We start from the raw sequence: 25,189 nt of genomic DNA, 5'->3' as shown, positions 1-25,189 counted from the left end.
TCTGTTCATTTTATACATCCATGAACCCATAATGAAAAATAGAATTGTGCACAATATATGAAAATGAATAATAGATGTGACTGTCATTACCATACTCACGTTGTCTTTAAGTGCTATAGGCCTGGTAGGAATGAGCCATTCATTCCTAGATTGTGTGCATGCTATTTGTGGATGTACATGCATTATTAGTCTGCCTAAGAGAGAAATCCCACCCATCACAGTTATCCTGCTTTAAGTCTGCCTAGTGCTAGACATGATGAGTATAGGATCAAAGGGTGTAATTCCAAGTGTTGTAGACAGCACAAAGTGAGAGACGGGGAGGCGCGAGAAAGGGAAGGAACAGGAGAGGAAGAGGGAGTGAGGGAGAGATGGAAAGACTGGGAGAGTGACAGTAGGAGAGAGGGAGAGAGAGAAATCCCAGATCTATTATTTTCTGCTTCCTTACTCTTCCGTCGCTATGGTGATGGCATTAAAAACAGCCAGTAGTGGGACATGCAGACATGACTAAGCAGAGGTATAGTTCCAGATAGTTCCAAAATCTATCGGCACTTGCTTTAAGAATGCACATGATCACACGCAGAATCACCATGAACATGTCAACACTCAGAACCTCGGGCTCTGTTCATCTCACATCTAGCTGTCACGGCATCAGGAACGGCAAAATACATTGTGGGGAAACCGGCAGGGAAGCATTGCTGCCAATATGACCCGAGATGCGATCCCATCAGAAACGGGCCCGGCTGAATGTGAGGGCCAATGAAACCATTTGGTCTCCTACTATTAGGCCTGAGGAACACGTGCCGGGTTTAGCCGTCTCTCCCTAAAAAACTCCGTGGTCCAGATGATAGCGGCTCCTTGTTATGCCTTCATGCCACCCACGCTTGACTGTGAAACCTCGGGCAGACACACCACCAGGGCTATTCATAGGCGAGGGCCGTGATTCTGAGAGCTTTGAAGCGCTCTCCTGTCACGGCGCCCCATGCCAACCTTGCCAACCATGCCATGGCAGGGGAACAGCAGTCAGCAGGATTACCGCAGCAGGATTGCCACTTTTCCGCTAATGGGTCGTGCTCTGCGAGCCTACCTTCTCCTGGAAGAAGAGGACAATGTGCTGTACTTCCAGCTACCCGCAGTGCCTTCTCCTGCTGTTCCAGTCTATAATTACGGAGTATGAACCTCCACCGGAGTGGCCATGGTAATGACACTCCCGGCTGCAAATAGCTCTCCTGGCTCTGCCCACTCAGGCAGTACTGGTCCCCTGTGCGTCTCCTTGTGATCATGTCAATATTTCATACTTAACTTCCTCCGTGCCTATATTAATCCTTTACACATTCATATATACAGCAACTAGATGCACACTAGATGCACTGTCTCTCATTTTCTGACCTATCATGCTGACTCATAATCTGTGAATCTGAATAAGGTGCATATACAAGGCACACATATTAATGTCATAATTTCATGATCCCCCCACGCAAGCTGTTGACTCTACTTACTCTGCTTGTGTAAATGGCACAAAGATTCACTGCATTTGTTCCAATACTAAATGTCTCTATGAAATGAAAGGAGGCACAAGAGGTATCTTTGCTAAATGCGGGGAAACACAAGAAATATGTCTTATAACGTGCAAGTCAGTCTCATTATTCTGAATGCAAAGAGATCAACATAATGTCATATGCTAATATAAGCAATGAAGAAAGACAGTGGCGATATATATAGTGCAGCCCACAAGCAATTATACAGGCATGGTTTGAATTTGGTTCTGTACTCCATCACATTGAATTTAAAATACAACAGAATATCTTCTTTATTCACATCAATACTGGGTGAATCATATTGTTGAATCAGTTGTTTTTACACAGGGCCCATAGGTAATTGGACAAATAGTATATTATTAAATAAAATTCTCATGTTTAATGAATTTGGGTTTTTTTTCTAGTCCTTTCAGAGGCTGTTTGAAGCCTGTAACCCACACCATCAGAACACTGGGTAGCTGTCCCGGTGAGGCTGTGCTGCCTTGTAAATGAATCCATTTAGACAGTCAAGATTGATAGATATAACTTTATTGATCCTAGGGGGAAGCACTACAGCAGTGGAATAGTGGGAGGTGGGATGCTGAATGCTGAGTACTGTTAGATTCAGGAACTTTTTCCCATCAGTCATGCTTTCAAGAAGGGAGTTATGAGCTGGACGGTGCTCACGTGAGGTGATTTAATGGGCCAACTGAGGATGCTCTACTGATTAGGCCCTTCAGCAAAGTGAAGTGACGTCTACTGAGTTTTGAAGGCATCTGATTGTGTCTGAGCAGTTTACGGGGCTTCTGGACACCTCACAATTCATGCAAACACTGTTGCATCATCAAGCAAGCGAGGCAGTTTTCGTCTGACAGCCAATCACGATCTCTATGCCAAACAGGGACTTTTATCATCCCACGTTCCTCACTGTGTTACTCTTGCTCCATTCAGTCACCGTTCCAGACTCTCTGTGTCCTTCTCCGCAAACCGTAGTGGAACTCCTAATGGATTGGCTCTTGTGGTAAACCCTCTGAGGTCAAGCTGGGGTATTGTTTTCTTTGTTAACACATCTATGTGTACATCCAGATGATAAAAAAGTCAATTCAAACGCACTCCATCTCAGCATATATTCTGCACTTTAATCTCAGTCATGTTTATAATTAATGTTTCAAGTCACTGTTTTATTTCAAATCCAAAGGGGTGAAATACAGAACCAAAGTCACACACAAATAATTGTTGCAGTCCAAGACCTTATATGCTTCTTGGGAGAAATACTTACATTCCACTTTGTACAGAAAGCATGTCGCAAGCTAGAGTAACAATGTTCTTGATTGACAGCAAAAGCAGAGAAGCCCACAGATACCTGGTGTGGCAGCAAATCCTGCCATCAGCAATGCACGTGTCACTTAAGCAGCCATACTGGAGGACATACCATTTTCTTAAGTCCAGTACAATCTCTTATAAACAGTAGTTATTCCACTACACACACTCCAATATGCACACATGTACACACATGCACACGCACACGCACACACACACACACACACACACACATCTACTATAAGCATACTCTGTGCAGAGGAGTGCTCCATTTCAGTTGGTCTGATTAGGCACAAACAAAACACTCCAGTGTAGCTCAGAAGTAGCAGACATCAAGCAATTATAGATCAATTGGTACAAAACCACTCAGGGCCAGTAGATTCCATAGGGATTTATTTTTTGAGCAACATGGCCTCATTACAGAGCCATTACACTCCAGACCATTGCCCCATGGACATGGTATAGCTGCATGCTTACTGAACTTACTGTGCGTTAGTGGAATCCATGCTGTACTCTTCTGAATACCTGAGAAGAGCACACACACACACACACACACACACACGCATGCAGACACACACACACACACAAACACACAGCAAAGGGTTGACAGAGGTTACAGTCTCGGATCTGTGAAGAGACTGGCAATGAGCAGGACAAGGCGTGTGGATCAAGTCGGGCCAACACTTGTACTCCAACGCGTTACACCTAAACATTCGACTGCTTTGTAACATTTCAGTGTACTGTTCTTGGTAGCAACATGCAGGCCTTGGGTTAAGAACCACAGTAAAATGGAACAGGACTGTTGGTGCACGCGTGAGCAGGACACTTTCAGCCTTGAGCCTTACAGATGCATGTACAGACACTCATGGATGTGTAAAAATGGTGGATGGCTCCTCGGCATAGACCTGGAGACGTCATGCTGGATGTTCGAGTGGAGGTGGTTCATGACAGCTGAAGCCTCATCAGAGGTTGACACACCATGCCAGCACTCGGCCGAGAGGCCAAGAAAACCAGCAGGTTGCTATCTATGGGTGCTGTACGCCGTGACTTCTTCCCTCCTTCCCTCTCTCATTCCCTTCACTTCTGCTTGACGCAGGTATAAGCGTGGAGCAAACACCCCCCCACCCCCGGGTCCCAAGCAGCTGCCCTGTAAACAGCAGCGCCTAATAACCCACCACGATTAAAAACTCCCTGGACGTGACCGCATGAATATTCCTTCTGTGAGCTGCAGTATGCACTAATGATTCCCTCCGGAGTCTCTGTGAGTGGGCTTGGTCGAGTGTTCTCCTCATGTGGAGAGAGTAAATATCCCCACTGATCTGCACCGGGCATGCAAGGAGTTAATTATACCAAACCCACAACATGGTGGATCAAAGCAGTTTCATGGATGTTACAAAACTGTTCCTGCTAAGATTACTTAAGAGGATCTGTGGCACCTAAACTTATTCGATAAGTACACAGATAGAGCCCATTCAACTTAAAAGTACAAGCTACATACATTAATTTCAGACGTGAAATAAAAGCTGAAACTGACATCCTGCACCTAAGTAATGTCTTTAGCCATTGCCCAAAAAACTGTCCTGTTTTCCTTTGATTTGACCATGTATTACTGACTCACTGTAATATTGTTAAGCAACTGAAGCTCGGTGCTGCAGCTCCACACCAGTATGTGTGGAGAGTCACCAGCAGTGGTGGATGGAGAGTGATCGCTGTCACCTCTGTCAGTACTGCTCTTCCTGTGGATCTGGTCTGAGGATATTCACAGCACAGTGGTAAGGAAACAATAACTGGTCAATCACAAACAATCAAGATAATGAAGGATTGGCACCATTCTCTTCATGATTTTAACTACCGAGCAGGAACTTCATAGGAAAGCAATGACTTCGGTCATGACCTCAGTAGAAAACAATCTGGAGGAAATATTTAATAGGCATCCGGTAGTGTTTATGAAGGATTAAAGTGATTTACTAATACTGTTTAGCGGAAAAAGTAGTCCTTATGTCATTATCCTGGGCAATCCGCAACAGGGTCAAATAACAGAGCCCATACTTTCATCGCCAATCCACTGCTTGGCAATCTGTGGTGTCAGAGGTGAAAACTCACCCCTTGAAATGAGCAGAAGAGATGTAACCCCTCTGATCTCATGCAGCTATGCTTCAGAACAATACAGTTTTGCTTCTGGAGCAAGTCATTCCATGCCTGGCAAACAGCTTATTTATCAGACCATTACAACAACTTCACTGCATGTAATTTAAAGATCTTCGAAGATGTAAAGATTTGAAGACATGAGTTTTCTTCACCACTTTGCTTCAGTAATGGCTGCAATTAAAGAACTGTTGGGCTGGAAAATAAACTTGACAATGTGAGGTTCACTTTTTTTGCTTTTGTTTGAAATTAGAAACTCCGTGATATTATTTTTAAATTCTCCTACAGAACTACACATTGAATGATATTTCAGGGTTAAACAATGTTTACTTTATCTCCTCTAGCTGAGTTCATCACTATTTAACTATGGGAAGTGCTCCAAAAATACTTCTTCAAAAACACGTCTTCTGTGCAGATACTTAGCTATATAGGCTAGGGTCTCCAAAGAACACTGCCAGTTACAGGACACTGCCAATTACTCTTTCTTCTTAATTATTCATATTGCAGAGAAAAAGACACTGATATGAAATGCAGTGGCATGCTTGAATTATCCCTCTCAGGGGCATAATGTCTAACCATCACCCAAATATATATTTGATGAAACTTCCCCCAGGTATCTTAAATCCATCATCATCTTAAATCCATCATCTCCCCCAGCTGTAAATGTCAGAGAGCAGAGTGGACACCACGGCAAGGTTCTGATTTTACATTTTGTTCAATGCCAATGGCAGAGTTCAGATTTGATGTTTACAGGGAAACATGACGGCTTTGCAAAACATGAAGTCCCACAGAACCCAAGACTGGCAGAACCATTCCCTGTTTATAATTATCTACGTTCCGAAAACAGATCCTAGGTCAGTGGTCCCCACTCCCAGACCGGAGGGACACCCAAGCTGCAGCTTTTTTTTTTTTGGTGTTTGTTTTCGCTGCTCTAACACATCTGATTCAACACACAGAGGGCACGCTGATTATCCAGTGTGTTGAATCAGGTGTGTTCGGGAAGGCAAAATATGATTCTCCGCAGCATAGGGGTCCAGGACTTGGAACGAGAGCACCTCCTAGATGAGCAGCCTTGAGATGCTTCCAGAATACCAGTCCAGGCCTCAGACATATCTACCTACTTCTCTTGTTCACCGTGTTGTGATATGGACCTGGGAGTGGGTGGATATGGATAATAGGCACAGTTAACTAACTGACCCATTGCCCCTTAAAGACTGATGCTCACAGAATTCTTTAAATATTACTGCTATGGAATCGTGGGTCCTAAAAACTGTAGTTGAATCATGTACCATCACAAACTCTTTAAGAATGCCTTAAAAGTGCCACAAAACCATTATACATGGGAAGTGTGTTGTTCATGATATTACTGAGGAACTCAGTAACAAAGTGGTGGTGCAGGAGCCCATATACAGCACTCGCACATATTTTCATAATCGTGTGGTTGGACCACCTCTAATTAGGCTAAAAGCTACTTACAAGCTATACAGCCAAGAAAGTGACAGAGACCAACTATGAAACAAGCTCCTAAATCTATATGTTCTGACCACAAAAAGCACGATCATCCAATCAGGTTCAAGAGGTTCTATAGTAGAGAACATGATGGCCGGATACAGACAAAACATGCCTGTATGTATGTCTGTGTGTGTGTGTGTGTGTGTGTGTGTGTGTGTGTGTGTGTGTGTGTGTGTGCGCGCACGTGTATGTGCGTGTCATTGTGTTGTGGGCAGGAAGTCAAAATGTGCATGCAAGGCTGAGCACATTTATGGAAAATAAATCTCAAGTCACACAGCGCTCTATTGTGATGTCATTGAGTGCTTTTTCTATTTTCCTCCATCACTCTCTCAGTTTTACAGATACTTTTCTAAATGAAGTGGCAGCAAGGCCTCCTTTTCAGAAACCCAACTGATGTTTATAATGTTTTCTCCCAACTTAGTGTGAGTCACACATTGCTTGCTGCATCCACACACTGGTGATGCCTTCGAGTCTTCCATGTGACCATGGAGGTACTCAACTCACACATCTCATAACAGCTTGTTCTAGATGAACCCCTGACTGCCACACAGCCCCCTCCCCCACCCCCTCCCCCGATGGGACCTGCATGACCTGCGGCACTCTTAGGGATATCCAGCCCTGAACTGCATGTGACACAGATGGGAGCCAAACACGTTTCCTAAGAAACGTGTTGTTCGGGTGCACTGTTAATGTCTACCTTCCTGTTGCTCTTCGGGAAACCTCAGTGCCTTTTAAAAACAATGTACTGTATTTCCAGTAATGCAGCTTCAAATTGGAGACATATCCGGAGAGAATGAATGGAAACATACACTTATTACTGAAAGTTACAATCAACAAAGCACAATTCAGTATAAACACTGATTTGCTTGTAAAGTCTTACGTGATCTAGTTTGGCATTCAAGCCAAGTGAACATAGAAATCTTGAGTATAGTTTGAATTCTCAGTAGGAAAAGGTTAACGGCCATATTACATTTTACATGGGTGTTGAAGGGATAAGCCTAGGGTTCTACAATTACAAAAAGAAGGTCAAGTTTTCTTTAAAACTAAATAATGAGTGCTATTTTCAACGTTTCACATCAAATGTCACTACGCTGCAAAGCCATAAGGTCCTGGGTGAAAGGCATCCTCTGTTTTCAGGCAGCCATGACATCCACAGATATGCCTCCAAATTGGTGACTAAGTTATAGCATAAATGTGTGAGTTTTCTAACGGTTTGTAATCATGCTCATCTGCTGTCATAACTGTGTTGGTTGACCATGTTATTCCACAGCCTGCTCTTCTTTTGCACCAAACACCTTTCACCGTTATGAAAACATCAGATTGTGCTGGGTTTTACACAGACGTGGTCCTCAGATCCCTCCTTCCCTTTCATAATGCAAAATGCGCATGAATGTACCAAAAAGCACTTCACACATGAAAATATCAATATGTCCCAATGTTAGGCTTAAAGCATAGCGACCCACATATGAAAATAGTCAAATGGGGGTCCAGAACAAGTTCTAAAGTTCTCCTCACTTTTGATCTGGCCTAACTGCTCCACAGTGAATCCATCTGTGGTGTCTTATTAGATGTAGTTCTGGATCTCTTGTGTGGAGCTCTGGAGCTCTTAGTGGTTTTGTTGCCCTCTGCCTTAACACAGCCCCACGCATCTCATCCATTGACTCCCCCACTGACACTCCTCACTGTCCCTCACCACTGACCCACCATTAACCCTTGCACTGACCCCCCAAAGACCCATCCCTCTGACTCTTATCACTGACCCCTCAATGACCCTCCCCACTGACCCTCCCCACAGATCCCCACTAATCCCTGCACTAACCCCTGTAATGACACCTCCTCACTGACCCTCAGCACAGACACCCCAATGACCCTCCTCAGTGATCCTCTCCACTGACCCCCCAAAGACCCTCCTCACTGACCATCCTCACTGACCATCCACACTGATCCTCCCCACTATCAGAGGCATTAATGACACACTCCACCAGAGTAGCACTCTAGCCCGTTCAAATAAATCTGAAGGACATAGCAGAAGGTATGCCAAACACAGAGCTGATAGTGATGCTCTGAGCGTTGCACTCATTTTTTATTTATTTATGTTTGCGATGTTTCGTCTATGACCATGTGACAAAATAATTTGGCATAAATCAGTTTCCTTACGCTCATGCCCCACCACCTACACGCCAGTTTAATGATTTTTTTTAGGATGTGAAGTGACCAGAGTTTGTGTGGAAATCTTTATTAGACTAGATTCCCACATGTGGATTGTATATCTGCCTTGTAAAAATGGCATTTTCATATCTAAAACAGAGTGATCTTTAGGAAAGTATACTGGGGTATATCAGAACTATTGAAAAGTGTCTAAAGTTTTTAATAAATGCATTTTTTAAAAGTGGTTATGTATATGTGTCCTAGCTGCCCCCCATCCCAATCTGGCCCTCTTTTTTGAAAAACAAAACATGGGCACCCTAGTTCAGATCATCCTAAATGAGAGAGACAGTATTCTGTGTAATACTCGTATTACCATTTAAAGATGACCTCTGTGTTTTGCTGGTTTTCGGAAACCCAATCCAGTTCTGTTTAGGGGGCATTTCACGTTTCAGTGTTTCTCATAGTACACTGGACACAGTACACTTTTCTTGTTGTGTTTTTGTTTGCTTTCCTACTAAGCCTGGTTTATTTATCTATTAAGAAAAAAAGGGCAGATTTACATGTAACAGTTCTTAGAAGCCTCCTGACTGGTGCTTTTCCCAGCAGCCTCAGTAGTATGGCTTCCTGTTGTTCTTCACTGTGGTCTGTGATTAGGGGAGCTGATAGCATGCACTGAGGCATTAAGCGGTATGAAGCCCTGGTAGAGCTCCTGCAGGCAAGTCACTTTAGACCAATCAGCTAGAAGTGGCCTGAGCTAGGAAGAGGCTAGGAATCTGGAGCTCTACAGACAACAGAAGCTTTAAACAGCATTCTAGAGGATTCGCAGGACAGGGAGACCTCACAATCTTACAATGCCACACTGCAATTAAATAATTCCTCGACTGTCTTGGATTAAACATAGCCTAAAGCTCCTGAATAATGACAGTTAAGCACAGATAAATGCTTTCAGTCTAAAAGAACCTACTAAAGCATCTGAGTAGTTGCACAGAGTGCATGGAGAAAAGCCCTTGTGGCAGGTGAAACTATTGACAGCTAGTGTTATATTCAAAAAATGCAGAAGCAAGGTACCTGCCAACAATGTGCAAGCGAGTCTGTCCCTAGCAGACCGAGTGGAGGATACTATGGCAGAACATTCACCACTCACATAAATTGGGCTCCATACAGTAAATGTAGAGTACGTCGCTTTTAATAATCTGTGGCCATACAGTTCAGTGTACATACTAAGACACAAAGTATATCAGATCATCCTGAGAGTAAACTTGATTTCAGAGGCTAGGAATCTGGATGTGTCTAGATATAAGTGCATTTTCCTCACTCCTCCAGGGGTCCTACCATCTTGCTGTTAGGGACTACCAGTAAAATCCAAAACTGGGTTCTACACTGAATGTTAATGAGGTGTCAGGTACATCTTATTACAGCAAACAACAACCCTCCCCCTTCCGTACCTCTGTGCCAAACCCCAAAGACATACCTAAATACTGTCACAGTCCTAACAAGCTGCCTAAGACCTCTTTTACTCACTCATTCACCTTGTAAATAAGACATTCACTTTAGACTCTTACTTGTATTTCAGCCCTTCCAAGAGAATATGTCTCATTTAGAAACTCCTGCTGAGTACATAACTCCAAACAGTATCATTAATTTTGCATTGGAAATACAGCCAAAAGTGAGATAGATAGTTGAATGAATCATCTTGTGCATCCTAGGACCTAACAAATGATTATATGCTCTTTGGATTTCTCCCCCACTGAAGGTGAGTGCCACTGAAATCCTGTGAACTACTGCCCCATCTGCAGTGTTGCTGGAGGGTCCAGGCGAATAGGATTGTTCAGTACTTTGCTGTGAGGAATGTGACCGAGTATAAGGAAAAGTGTGTGTGTGTGTGTGTGTGTGTGTGTGTGTGTGTGTGTGTGTGTGTGTATGTATGTGTATGTATGTGTGTGTGTGTGTGTGTGTGTGTGTGTATATATATATATATATATATATATATATATATATATATATAGAGAGAGAGAGAGAGAGAGAGAGAGAGAGAGAGAGAGAGAGAGAGAGAGAGAGAGAGAGTTTATATGAAAAAGTAGAACGTTAAATCAACGTCCATTGCATGGGGTTCTAAAGTTCCAAGAATGTAGATGAGTTCTTTAACTTTCCTAATTTCATTGCTACCATAGTAACATCTGGCAATACAAACAGATATGTCATTAATGCATGGTCCATATGTATTAAAATGCCTTGCCACTGAAAAAGACAAATCCTTAATTCTGATGGTCCAAAGGTGTTCAACAAACCAACGAGCAAGCCTTCCCTTGGTTTCTCCAATATAAAGCTGATTACATTTTTACAAGTAATACAGTATACAACTCCTGCATGAGGAGGAATCGGTGATTACAAGTGAACCTTTTGTACCAGTTATTTTAGTGACTGGGTTAATATATTTACATGTAGCACATCTAGAGTGGTTGCAGGCTACAGTACCACAGCCAATGTTTGAATGGTCATTTATATCTTGATGAGCATGTCTTTTAAGTTTTTCTCTCATCTGTAGGAGATTAGTGGAGGATCCTTAAAAAGGGCTGCATCATCTTGGAGCATTCTGAAGTGTTTAAGTATAATATCAGCTACTGTTTTATTTATAGAATGATAAGTCAGCATCAAGGGAACTCTTGTAGTATTAACAGCAGATTGTTTATAGGTCAGTGCATCTACTCTCTGAACAGGTAAAACACGAGCATCTACGACTTCCTCAGGAAACCTCCAGTTTCAGTTTTCAGTTTTGGGTTTTCCAGTAAACTATCGAAGCAAACACCCACATGCCACAGCAATTTGTCATGTTTTCAAATATCACTTCAGGTGTCTTAAGACAGGCTATAAGCAGGCAAGATAAAGAAGCACACAGAGGTGAAAGTACTGCTGTATGAATCCAGCACAGCGAGAGTGAGAAGCCAAGAATGATCAGCTGGGGCAGTAATGGTTATCAAGCTTATCAAATGTTACATTGCATAGCCAATTAACATATTATGTACAGCATGTAAAAGAATATATAAAATTACTCTTCTGATAGAGTAGTTCAAAAAATAGGACATATGATTGCCCCCTGGTGACTTTGGGTAGAGATGCTTTCAGAGATTACAAAACCATGACCAAATAGTGCAATAACTGCGAATGAAATGTGATATGCAATGGGAAATTAAGTTGATAAAATTAGTTATTTATCAATCACAAAGTGATTATTGATGGTGAGTTCTGTGACAGGCAAAGACTAAAGTGTCCTTTCTCTCTAGGGAAACAATTTAATAGTCTGCAAGCATCTTATTTGACTGCCAAATAAGAAATCAGACCCGAAGAGCTTTTTTTTTTTTACATATACGTCATAACTTTAAAGCTACATTATTACATTATTCATTAGGTTTTCTCCTGTAATGTAAACGGGGGATACTTGAGAAAAGAAATATAGACTTTTCCAATCAAATTCGAAACTGGTGCAGTGCACTTGTATTGAAAATGCCGCAGCACCTTTTTTGGAATAATACGTTCAACGTTCGTCTTTGAAACACAGAATTTAACCATTGTTGACTGCTGTCAAAATATTTCAGTAGACATGATATTCCGATACACCTTTGTTTTCGCCCTTAGATTATCTTGCAGAATATAGTCAAAAATGCACACCACAAACGCATCGATAAAATCATAAAAAGTCGTTCTAGTCACGGCAACGTATTTAATTAAATCGATTTACTGACAGCTTGTGCATGCGCTTTGTATATGCGATAAAATTTTAATAACGAACGCGAAAGGCTGATTTTAGTGATGTTAAATTAATAAACGAAACCCTCGAGTATGGACTTAAGGCAAGGCTATACAATCAGGTGCATGTCGTGAGCTGAGGGAGCCTGGCGCGCATTGGAGGATGCTGCAGCTAGTCCTCCAACACATGCTGGTTGAAACGGGACTGCGGTACCTTTGGCCAGCATCGCTCCCAATTGAACCCATCGCTTGGACTGGCATCGCCGAATTAAGCCAAGTCTGGTCTGTGGATTTCCTCGTCTCTGTCTTCACGTCAGGGTCGATTTCGGACGGTGATTCTGTCCGCTTGGCACCTGCCATTCCCCCGGTGTCCAAGTTGTCGCCAGCTGAGAAATAGCGGGGTTGCAATCCAACCTGTCAACGCGCACGCATGGTACACTTGCTACCATGAGCAACACATAAGGAGTGAACACATTTGCGGCAAGAGCAATGCTTATTTCTCGCTCCTTTATTGAGTCATGAAGCCCAGCGCGACTGGGGGAGGTGAAAAGACCATGGGTTGATACTGAAGCGGTTGTTGTGTTAGCGCTCCATTTGGTCTGTGCAAGGCGCTTACTGCGCAAGACCCGATCCTGAGGGAAGCTTCAGAACCATTTGTTCTGAATTTTTAATTAATTCAATTTTAAAATTTGGCTTGTCCTCTTCTTTTGTCATGCGTAATAAATTAGAACATTATATTCATCAATACACGCAGCAAAGTCTGTATTAGAATGTCATTTTACAAACTGCACTATAAAGGTGTCGTGAGCAAAGCCAACTTTTATTACATTAATTTTAATCTCTAACTCTGATATCCTGCATCTTTGGGCAAATGGTTAAGGGTCTGCGACAACTCCCAACAACCTGACAAGTTCTTATCTTGTAAAACAGACACCTGGGTGAGCATTTGTTTGCACCAGTGGCGTATTCACTAAAAGCAGTTACAAAATTAAGAGCTGTTTTTTTTTCCAGCCAATTAAATTATGAGCAAACAATACTGTTTTGTCTTAGACACTACATCTGCAGAAAAAGTACACAATAATAATACACTACCAATGAAGGAAAATACATAGAATGTATTTTAAAGTGTACTTTATCTGCAGGTGTATATGCTTGATATTAATACTTAAAAAGTATTGGCTATGTTTAAAACATGATAAATGCATCGGGGGATGATCATTTATAGTACTGTTCACATTAGACATCAGTTAATTAGCTCAGCCAGTACATGAGACAGTGGCTCCGAGATCAAACTCAGAGTAGCTAGCTGAGGGCTTCATGTGAGTCAGCACAAGAAACTGATCGTGTTACTGCAACAATTACTTATACTTCTTGTATACAAGAATTAAGCCTCAAACATATTTCTCATGTGGTTTAATAGTATTGTAGCACAGTACATGCTAAGCCTAAAGGCTCTCCACCTCAGGTGTGAAATCCATTTTGTGTAACTGTAATCATATTATGGGTTAAGAAGCGGCGGAAAGGTCTTTTCTCCAAAGATGAAACAAAACCTGGGATTATGGAGTGGCCTCCTGATTAGTGATTGGGGCAACAGTCCGGACTGGGTGTCTGCTGCACCCCCACAAACACAGGTCACATAGGATACTAGCAGCCCACATTTTGCTATCGATCTCTGTTAGGCTAATCAAAGGGTGATAATGAGAGTCCATGTCCTAGCAATTCATCATACAAGTTTTAAGCATTATATATTATTATAATATAGTCAGTGGGGATTCTCATTCAATCTAAGATGAAGATTTAAACTAAGTAGGTCTAAATAATTTTTACGAACATCACAGAACGATAAAGAAGTCTTCTACTGTGAAATGTGGGGTTTATTTATTTATTTTATACGATTATGATGTTTATTTAGTTATTTTATATGTTAACAGAAAAAAAATACTTGCACCAACAAACCTATATAAAGAATACAGGTCACTGGAGAATAAACCAGTTGTAATTTGTTGTACAGTTAAGATATGCTTGAAAATCATTCAAAAGATGTGCATCTTCAAATGTTTCTGTAGCCTACTTGAGAGTAAGCAAGGATGTAAACAGTATCAATGATACAGTCAATATCTCCTGTGAATGTAGTTGTTACGTAACCGACAACGTGAACAGACCTCTGATCCAGTAGAAAGACTACACAGTGACCCCTAGTGGCAGATACGATATTTACGCCTAAGGATAAAACCCGCTTGCAAAGCCCCCTTATGATATCCGTCAAAAAGAACATTTGTATTTTTGCTGTGATTAGAAAACAATGGTCTAAGGAAAGACATCTGTGCTCCTTGTAATCCGTAGTCAGTATGAAAATGACATCAGCATTAATGACTGTATGAAATAATATAAGGCAAAATAAAAATAATTACAATGAACAATTTAGGAAGAATTTGCAGTGTGCATATAATCATAACATTTGCAAATAGCATCTATCTATCTATCTATCTATCTATCTATCTATCTATCTATCTATCTATCTATCTATCTATCTATATTAAAAATACTTTGATTATACATATATATATATATATATATATATATATATATATATATATATATATATATATATATATATATATATATATATATATATAAAACTAATCTAAGCATTTCTAATGTCACATGAACCTGAATAAGCTTAACTCCAACCGTGCGCTGCATGCTATACTAATAAAGTCTATATCAGCACCACACCAGAAACCTAAAGAGAAGGGCAGAAACACCCCAAGCTCAGCATCTCTCACATCTGCTCGTAAGTGGACAGGCTCGTAGGAAAGCGTGAGAACGCCCTTGCCTCGTTCAGGAGTCACGCTTCACTTCTCCACTGAAAACGGCAGATGGAAGTGGAGAGCCGCGGAAGCGCGCTGCTGTCGCTCCGCATTAGAACAGTCTCGCGGCACCGAGCGCAGCCAGCCGCATCGCCGGCCGCCACTGCCTTTTGAGGCACGCGCTGCTGAGGCCGGCAGCAAAGGCTCCGGTGAGACGCGACGATTCGCCTGTCATGCGCTCGCGCGCCATTCTTTCGTGGCCGTCTCAGGCTGTGCGCAAACCTTCAGTGTAAAGAGCTTTGCTGCTTCCGAATGTAAGCGAGCACTGCGTCTGATTTGAAATTCCCAGTGGGGGTTAAGTCAATTTGGGACCACTGGGTCCAGTTTTCCAAACTCATCATCATCGTATTAAGATCGTCTTGAGAGAGAGGGAGAGCGAGAGAGAGTGTGTGTGTTCAGTGTAATGCTTCCTCTACCACCAAGATGACCTTTGTTTTACAAAGCCTTTGGAAAACCCTTCCCTGATCTTTTCTGATTTGCATTCTACTCTGGGAGTACCCAAGCAACTTCTAAAACTGGAGTCCATAATAACCTACCTATCCTACTACCTACCTACCTTACATAAGCACCTGCCCTTGAGATTAAGCCTTAAAACTGCTACAGAAATCACCATGCATTATTATTCATGATTAGTATGCAAATGAAAAGTCAAGGAAACAGTGTATCCTTTTATTGGGACTACAGGGAATGCATGTAATGCATACGGCACTTGACACTCAAGTAAAGAGTGATTTAAATATTTAACAGGCTGATGCCAGAACCCTTGTCAGAACCTTTCAAGCCTTAGATATAATGCCTAAATAAATCTCACTCTTTACAGCATGCCTAGCAACACCGAAACCCTTACAAAACATCAAACAGCAGGGGACAGCACCGTCACTGAGTGGGTCTATGGCCCAACTGCCCACGCATGCTAAGAGTCACTGCAAACACTGGCTACTTGATTAGGGTAAAATAACCGGATGCAATTTTTTTTGCTTAACCTAATATGCAGGATGGCTATAAAGCAAGAAGACTGGCCAACACAAACTACAAACATTTATTTTTTTTCCCTTATGGGGGGGGGGGGGGGGGGGGGTGGTCAATGTTACAATTTACTTAAAAGAAGCAAATTGGTGCAATTATCACCTAGTAAAAATCATCTGTGCCAATGGCTTGGTCACTTATTCGTTGACAGAAATCTTCCCTCACTGCAACCAAAGTCACAGCAAAGATTTGATCAGGCCCCCAAAACAAAGTCACTGATCCAGGTTGTTTTTTAAAGAAACTATGATGCACACGCTGAAGCAGAGCAAAAAAACAGTGGTGTGATTGCAGCTAATTATTTTGCATGGAATCGCTTGGCTCGGAATTGTCAAGCAATTATCATGAGGGCCCTAAAATTTCCGCATGATGTTTCCGCTAAAAGAAGTTTTTGTTTTCCATGGTTATGAGGCGAGGGATTGGGGAGTGGATCTGTATGCTGATGATCTGGACTGTCCCTTGTGCATAAATGGATCTGAAATTCGATTATTTAAAAAGGAATTATAATTCTCTGTTTTTAGCATTCTCATGATGATGTACAGTACACAAGTTCTCAACTTTGGTGGGGGCTTTGCTGTAATTTTATACATTCTGCACCTTCTGATTAACCTGTTGTAGTGCTTTAAGAGAATTACACCTGAAATAAACTGCTTATATACAGACTGATACGGTATTAAATGTGGGTGTTCAAAAGAAAATCATGTAAATGCAGTTCCACAAAAAATCTAGGCAAATGTAAATTATATGTAAATGCTTTTGGACCAAACACATCAGCCAATTACTTCTAATAGCCCCTGATGCATTCAGCCACAAACACTTACAAGTATTACAAACACCATTTAGGGCAAAGTGGGAGAGTCTTCATAAGATTTCCTTTGATACTGTTCAGTCTAATTAGAGAACTGAATCGCCACCTGCACTCCTCTGCTCTCTCCCATCTAACCCCGAGACACCATTTTTTCACACTGTGCCGAGCACTGTGACGCATTTACACACACACACACACACACACACACACACACACACACACACACACACACACACACACACACACACACAATATCTCTCTCTGCCTTCATTAAGCAGCTTATTACACCCGACAGCAGGGACTTCAACAATGTCAGCTAATTTAATTGTCAAGGCAGGGCTTGATTCACAATGCTCAAAGGCTGATTTGCAAAGAAATTTCTTGTGGAGTAAGTTGTCAAGTCATACATGTCATCAAAAGTATAACATTAAAAGGCACCATTCAAATAAACTTAACCCTATTGCACAAAACCCAAAACATGCTGCTGAAGGTTTTAAAGGGGTAAGATTACATTCTTTACATTCCATTTCATTACAGCAAGTTAAAGTGAGACAGTTCTAAGCCAGCTGTGGTGAAAAGGGCATATCCAAGCATATCCAAACCTTGGTCAGTTTTAAAATCTTCCGACACTGCCCAAAGATAATTAAGACTGGTCTGAGGTAAGACAGCCTGGGATGGATCCTGGGAAGAGCTGGGATCAGCACCGATGGATTCATTTAAATCCATGTTACACAATCTTGCCATAGCCAGTGCGTCTGCAGCAGATGGATTTTCTTTCATTTTTCCTTTTTTTTGCTCTGACAGCAGGCATCTCCACTCACCCACTCACTGTACAGTACATCAGTGACTAATCTGGCCTTTAGTCTAGACTGCAGTGGATGACGAGCGGCCGAAAGTGCCCCAGCACAGTGAACAGACCACTCAGCCCCCATCAGCAATCACATGCATTCAGACAGGCTCATTAAACACCTCCCGGCTCAGGCAGGCAAGAGAGGAGATCTAAATGCCTCCCGGTTCACGCAAGCAGGAGATGAGATCTAAATGCCTCCCGGTTCACGGAGGCAGGAGATGAGATCGAAACACCTCTCAACTCACGCATGCAGGAGATGAGACCTAAACAGCTCTCAGCTCATGCATGTAGGAGATGAGACCTAAACACCTCTCAGCTCATGCATGCAGGAGATGAGATCGAAACACCTCTCAGTTCACGCGTGCAGGAGATCTAAACACCTCATGACATGCGTACATTTGTATAACAGGAGCGAACAAATATGGCCATGATTAAGAATGTGACTTTCACCGGTCATAACTCTGAAAAAGGTTCACTGCTTTCAGGGACAAGTGACTCTAGACAAATGCAAGCACAGATAACGAGAACAAACACCAGGAGCGAGCCTTAAAAATGACAAGACTGACATGATTATCCAATTGATTTTTCTGCTTCTTTGAGGCTATGGCATGGTTCAAGCACACAGAGCACAGTCCTGCTGCTCGCAGTATTCTATTAGGGTCATGTTCGAATGTGCAGGAGAATGTGCAGGAGGGCTGGGTGCAGCAATCTATCTAGTGTCTCCACACAATCACATATGTTCTCCACCACCATCAGCCATTAATTCACATAGTTGGCGCTTCTGCAGCTTCTGGGTTCAGTTATTGGATTCTTTATATTTTCAGTTTCTCCAAAGTATAAAATTTTAATATGCCATATTTGAGCTATTTTATTATTAAAATTGTTTTACAATTTCCTATAAGTATTTCATAAGTGTGACACGCACAAAACACACTCCTTTGATAAGTAAACTAATTATTTCAGTCTGGTAACTCTAACCTTACTGTAAACTGTAACTCATAACCGTTAACGTTAACCTTATTAAGACAGAATGGCCCAAATACAAACAAAATCCATTTAGCTTTTGTCTTTGCCATGGAATTTCTGCCATAAGTCTGGTGGGTTTCAAATCTTGTGCACAGGTTAAATATGAATACTTTTATGGTAAAAAGAGATTTACAGGATTTGGTGGAATAATGTCCCACTGACTTTTAAATAATGTATAAACCTCAAAAAGCTACTCATGTAATGGATTGTGTTTCATGAGCAATTTCCCCTTTCCACTCATCAGCTGTGTGGCTCTCCAACTCCCACACACAAACACACACACACACACACACACACACACACACATAAACACACATACCTACACATACGTTCACATGCAGACACACACACACACACACACACAGAGCACAGAGCACAGAGGCACACACAAACACACACACACACACACACACACACACACACACACACACATAAACACACATACCTACACATACGTTCACATGCAGACACACACACACACACACAGAGCACAGAGCACAGAGGCACACACAAACACACAAACCTTATATAAATGGAGTGAGAACAAGAGAGAGCAAGATATCGCAAGAGAGACAGAAAGACCTCGAACTTCATGTCCTTGGAGATAATCACAGTGCACAAACTGCACTGACACCACAGCCCCCCCCCCCCCCCCCGTGAATACATAAAGTCAGGCATCTCTCACCTCTTTAACTCTCACACATACACACACACACACACACACACACACACACAAACACACCCTTTGGCATAATGGCAGTAACATTTGGAGATTCCCTCTCTGTACACCCACTCAAAGCAGAGAAAGATGGAGCCTCTAAACTCTGCACTCCAAAAACTTTAAAAAATGACTCATGTGATCTTCATAAAATAGATCGAATGAGAATAAAAGAACTATTAAGTATCAGCCTAGTTCAAACGTCCATTCAAATTATATTCAGCTCATATCTAATTTAGTTTCCACTTTTGTGTGATTATGGGTATTAGTGCAAAATAAGCACACATATCATCACATGAATATTTCTGATGTTAGGAACCTGACTGAGGAAGGTCTTAGTCAAATATTACCATTACAATCGTTAAATATCTCTTCATAAACTAAGAAAATAATGACCAACCTTAATCACACCACCTAATGAACTATTGATGTCTGCATACACACAACTAGTCCTTTCCTGACTGGTAGTCTGTTCAACTCCACCCCAGTACTTCCCCCTTGATATCATATGTGTGTTGTTACCTATGTCGTCACAACCTATGTCGCATCTGGTCTTTGTCATTGCCTGTCTTGCTTGTGGTTTATTAGAAATACCTAGTTATGTTCCTGATTCCTTGATTTTCCCCATTCAGTGTTCCTGATTATGCCTGATGAGACCTCACCAACCCATTTTCTGTTTTAGTGTATGTATCTGCATACTATAACTTTGCATTTGTCCAACCTGTTTGTTTTGACCCTGTTTCTTGGTAAAGCAAGTCCACCCTTACATCCAGCCTCCTCTTGCTTACACACACACACACACACACACACACACACACACACACACACACACACAGGCATTTATGCATCATTATACAAACATAATTTTGTTCACTCTGACTCCACATTCCTCAAGGCGATTACTCTAAAAATGTTCTTGCATGTCATATTCCAGTGAATTTGCAACATGAGTGTACAGCAATTTTACATTTAATTTGAGATCTCCCTTCGCCTCTCTCAGATAGATTCCTGCCTGTGCACAGATTTAAAGTGGCCCATATCTCTAGAGAGAAAACCTAACCTTCACTTTCTAGGCCATATCAGCCAGACTAAGACAGAGCACCTTATTTATGCGCCATAGCGGATATAACCATAGGTTCCATTTAAAATCTGCTAACTGAAACATCCTCTTCTTGAATGCGGCCACGTGACATACACAGTAGTGGAGGATCCGTGCTATTTCTACCCACCTTCAACCACACTGATTTAGTGGTAAGGAGAAGGACTCATAAATACCTTAACAACGTACACTCTATATAAGCCCATATTTGACAGTGAAGCATATATTGTGGGTAACTGTGGCACTGGTTGATTATGGAGGCACCGACATAAGCTTCTGTGTTTGAATGTTTTGTCCTTACCAGCATGAAATCTCAAGTAGTTTAATATTTGTTCTCAGTTCACATAGTTGTTTAGTATGAAGGCAAATACCCAACTAACAGAGCGACTTGGTGTGGATGTTAAAATTCGATCTAAAGCAGGAATATTCTGATATTGTAAATTTTTATAAAATTGTAGTTTTATATTGTAAGAAGGATAATAACAGCGGTACTGAAACAGAAAAAAGGAACATCATTATATGTTACAATAGTCAAAGATTCCCCAGCTTATATTTCCAAGGGATTTCAAAGCTATGTGACAGCAACCATCTAAATTTACATTAACGAAGGCATTTGTAATCCAATTTAAAGTTTATGAAAGTCGAGAGGTGACAGAGCTTTCAGAGCAAAACACAGCAAATCCCTTTCATAGCAAGCCCCAAATGTTAGTTGGAATTCATTGTTTTTCGAAGTAATCCTATGCAACAGCTATGAGGCATTTAACTAAAAAAGAAAAGGAGGCTTTAGTTCCTCCAGCACTGACAGAATGCTATGGCCTTGAATCCAGCACAAAGAATTGAGTCATTTAGGAAAGTCACTAGCGGTACATATGAATGCTATTCTATTCAGCTTTACTGCCTTTCAACCTCTTCCGCCTGCACCCTCCCTCTCTAACACAAACACACATTTCAGTACCAGGGCAGGAGACAGCTCCCTCAGTCTGCACGATGGTCATGTCACACACTGTGGGAAGCATTGCCGCTATTAGGAATGCAGGCACTAAAATCGCATTAAAAGACAGATTCCATTTAACTTCATAAGACCCCAAGTTCTCGTATGAGGACACTGGAATCTGGAAATATATAGTGGAAATATATAGTGAAAATAAACCACTATATGTGTGTAAGGACATTGCTTTTGGCACAAACTACTTCCTGTTTGGAGAAGTTCCTTTATTTCGTTAGTAATCAGATCCACAAGAGCCCATTTTCCAGATCTTCAGAGAACATTGCTTTTGTTGTAAACAGTGGCTTAAGTACCCCCTCAATTTTGATACCTTTTTTCATGTCCTATGATGAAAACTTTAAGGGAGCCTTTTGTGATTCTTGTACTCAGCATGTTTGGATGAGTGGCACCACCAACAAGTTTGACAAAGCCAAAAAATATAACAAAAAGCTTACAAGTGTGTCACAAGTAGTGTCATCCTAAAGAGAAGTAGTGTTATGTGCAGAAGACATCTGTCAGCTATGTGACAGTATGAAGTTTTCTAGGCATGCTTGAACCATGAAACGCTGACTTCAGCAAAATCCCCGAGCAGAACAGGAAAGCCTTACACCTCTTTACCTGTCATCATTCTGGAACGACTGATCTCCCAGCAGTAGGTCTCGGAAGCGGTAGCGCGGGGGTAAGGGTGGCACCTCGGAGTCCACGTCAGCCATCCTCAGTGCTGAGCTGTCCAGTATAACCCCACTGTTCTTCTGGGCCGTCTCCACAGATAGCCTGAGGGGGTCAAACCGTGCGGAAAACAGACGAATATGCATGAGCACTCTTCGCAATTCTAGAGCCTCAGCTTTTGGGGCGCATTCACAGGCAGGAGAGACCAATCAGAAATTGTGCACAAACAGCATGAACATTGGGTCTCTGCGTTCCAGCTCAACAATGGGTAATGGCTGACAGTGACATATATGAGGCACGGCATTCACACCAAACCGGCTACTCATCCATGTTCCCTGCCATTGTGTTGTGTGACAGCTTCATTAAGGAAGGTATTGGAAAAGCGCACACTCAGAAATGCATTCACTAAAGCACAGATGTCGACATGGGATCTATAAACAGTTGGATGAAATAGCCATGCCTCTGCTTCCATGAACAATAGAACATGGAGAAAAACGGTCAGGATATGGAGGGAAAAAAAACATCACACCGGCGCAAGCATAAGATACTTGAGCGTACCTGTCACCAGGAGTGGAGGAGCGACGTGGTGGGATCATGCTCACCTCTGGGCCACAGTGGGAAGAAAGCAGAATGGTTAGCATTAGCATCAGCGTGCCTTTCTACGAAAATACAGTTCATGCAGGTTAACCGCTACGTTTGTGAATGAATAATGTCGTGTTTTGATGTAAGATTGGAGCAGCGATTCATCAAGGACCTGGCTTCTCATGTGGCTGCTCAAGGTATCAGGTCACAAGTCCATTTTCATCCCTCAAGTGGAACTGTGTTGGAAGAGCAGTGGGTGACATGTCCTAATCTCCTTATTCAAATAGAAACCTGGGTGTCTCCTGCAAGTACACCCATGTGGGATGTCTGGTTCTTTCTTGTACGGTGTTTCTTTAGAAACACTTTTAAGGACCACCTGTCTGTCTGATAATCATAGGTCTTTTCTTAAAGCCTGTTTAATCGGCCATTTACAGGAAACTAACCTAAACCATACTTTAAGCCCAAAAAGCTGAAATCTGGAAGCCAGACTGCCATGTTGCCATGTTATTTTGCCACGCCGTGACACTGTAGCTGACCTGTGTAATCTAAAATGTTCTCATCATGTTCTCTGATAAGTCTCCTCAGGTGTGTGAATGTGTATGAACTGCACAGAGCTATGAATCAGGGAGGAGTTAATGGCAAAGGAGTCGAAAAAGTGCAGTGTGTTGCTGAGAGCACTGCATGGATTGTTTTTGCTCTGAAGCTAGACACAGACAATGGCAAGAAAAAAAGGCATGTGAATGAAGAGTCATCCATAAAGGAAATCTGCGAACAACACCGACATGAAGGAGGAAACGTGAACATGTGCCATGAATGTAGAAAGTCTGACATAGCACATACATCACATAGCATGACATTTGCATGTCAACAAAATAAACATATTTTTGAACTTTAAACCAGTAATTATTTTGCAATGTCCCTTAGTAATTAAAAAGAATGGAGAAATTGTGAGGGAAATCTTTAGAATGAAATAAAAAAGTAGAGTTAAGTCCAAAATCATATAATCAAAATTAAATTCTGATCTCATAATCGTTTCCTGGAAATCCCTAATGCCCCCAGTGCTAAACAAATATGATCCAATATTCATAATGAGCTGACAGTCCATTCATAGACGATTTCGTCTTCTAAATCTATAACGTGCACAATCTGTTGTTATACACGGACACATAATGAAAATATTATACTTTTGTCTATTAACAAACCCTGATTAAATTTTTAAAATATTTTTACCATTGTATAGTCTATTAAACGAAAATTCAAAAGATACACTTGATAGATATATACTTAAATGAGCGTTATTTTACGCTGTTATGCTATGACTTTTAAATGGGCAAATACATTTAACTGTTTAACATTTCTAATATTTCTTTACAATTGACACGTTGTCTTGTTTACCGTAAAATAAATACTGCCCCTGCTACTCTACTGATGTGCAAGCATATGATGCCCTACCTGGCTGTGACTGAGTGCGCGGTCCCATCATTGTAAAGAAGCGTCCTGCTGGCGAACCAAGCGCCACTCATCTTTCACATACGCTCGCGGCCAAGCAGTCCGCCGAGGACTTTGGTGGTAACGTCCTCTTGGTAGCTCCGTATTCCATGAACAGTTGCATTAAAGGGCTGGGTTGCCCAGGCTGGAGACCCTAGAGAAGCCAACCGCTTGGTGTAATATGTTCAGCATCTTTTTTATTTTTCTCCAAGCTATGAGTGTACTGTGCATCCAGAATACGATTGCACGCCGCTATTAATTAAGAACATTAAAATATATGTTTTTGCTTAATTTTATTTAATCTGGAAGAAGTGCGCGTTTTGAAAATTATCACGAGCGTGTAATACCTCAAGTGTTGTCGAAGATATGTCATTCTTTAGAAAAAAACGCGCGTCTGTAACATAAAATGAAATGACTGTGACGGCGCAAAACAAGATGGTCTTTTAGCGTTGTCTCTGCGCTGTCACCTCTGTATGAGTGAGGTAGAGCCCAGTCCTCGTCCTCGAAGCCCGGAGCTCTCACTCAAACCCTAGAGCGCCATCTCCTGGATCACCTTAAGACGTTCAGTACCTTGCGCCTGACCTTACAGAAAGCGTGGGCTCAATGGTGCTCCAGAAATCCTATCAATAAGAAATCCTTAAAGGTTAGAATTTAATTTTAAAATTCTACTGTATCTCTGATGCATTTT

The 25,189-nt window shown here is 41.7% G+C and overlaps 1 protein-coding gene across 11 annotated transcripts in view; it reads right to left on the bottom strand.

Moving 5' to 3' along the window:
- Positions 1-24,909, bottom strand: part of si:dkey-21e5.1 (potassium channel subfamily T member 1) — a 49,018-nt gene extending 24,109 nt beyond the window's left edge. For 8 of the 11 annotated variants that reach the window (XM_035530186.1, XM_035530187.1, XM_035530188.1 and 5 more), the window contains exons 1-3: positions 24,466-24,909; positions 22,990-23,035; positions 22,381-22,536 (exon numbers count right to left, since the gene is read on the bottom strand). In XM_035530186.1, the coding sequence (XP_035386079.1) occupies positions 22,381-22,536; positions 22,990-23,035; positions 24,466-24,496 (233 nt within the window). In that variant the 5' untranslated portion in view covers positions 24,497-24,909. Of the gene's footprint in view, positions 1-3,320; positions 3,360-12,597; positions 12,962-22,380; positions 22,537-22,989; positions 23,036-24,465 lie in introns of those variants that run through there. The other 3 variants (XM_035530189.1, XM_035530196.1, XM_035530193.1) reach the window with 2 other exon arrangements.
- Positions 24,910-25,189: the final 280 nt, after the last annotated feature.

The sequence above is a fragment of the Electrophorus electricus genome, chromosome 9 (assembly GCF_013358815.1).
Source record: "Electrophorus electricus isolate fEleEle1 chromosome 9, fEleEle1.pri, whole genome shotgun sequence".
Taxonomy (NCBI): Eukaryota; Metazoa; Chordata; class Actinopteri; order Gymnotiformes; family Gymnotidae; genus Electrophorus; species Electrophorus electricus.
The sequence above is the reverse complement of the archived record's forward strand: the minus strand, read 5'-3'. Positions and strand labels throughout refer to the sequence as shown.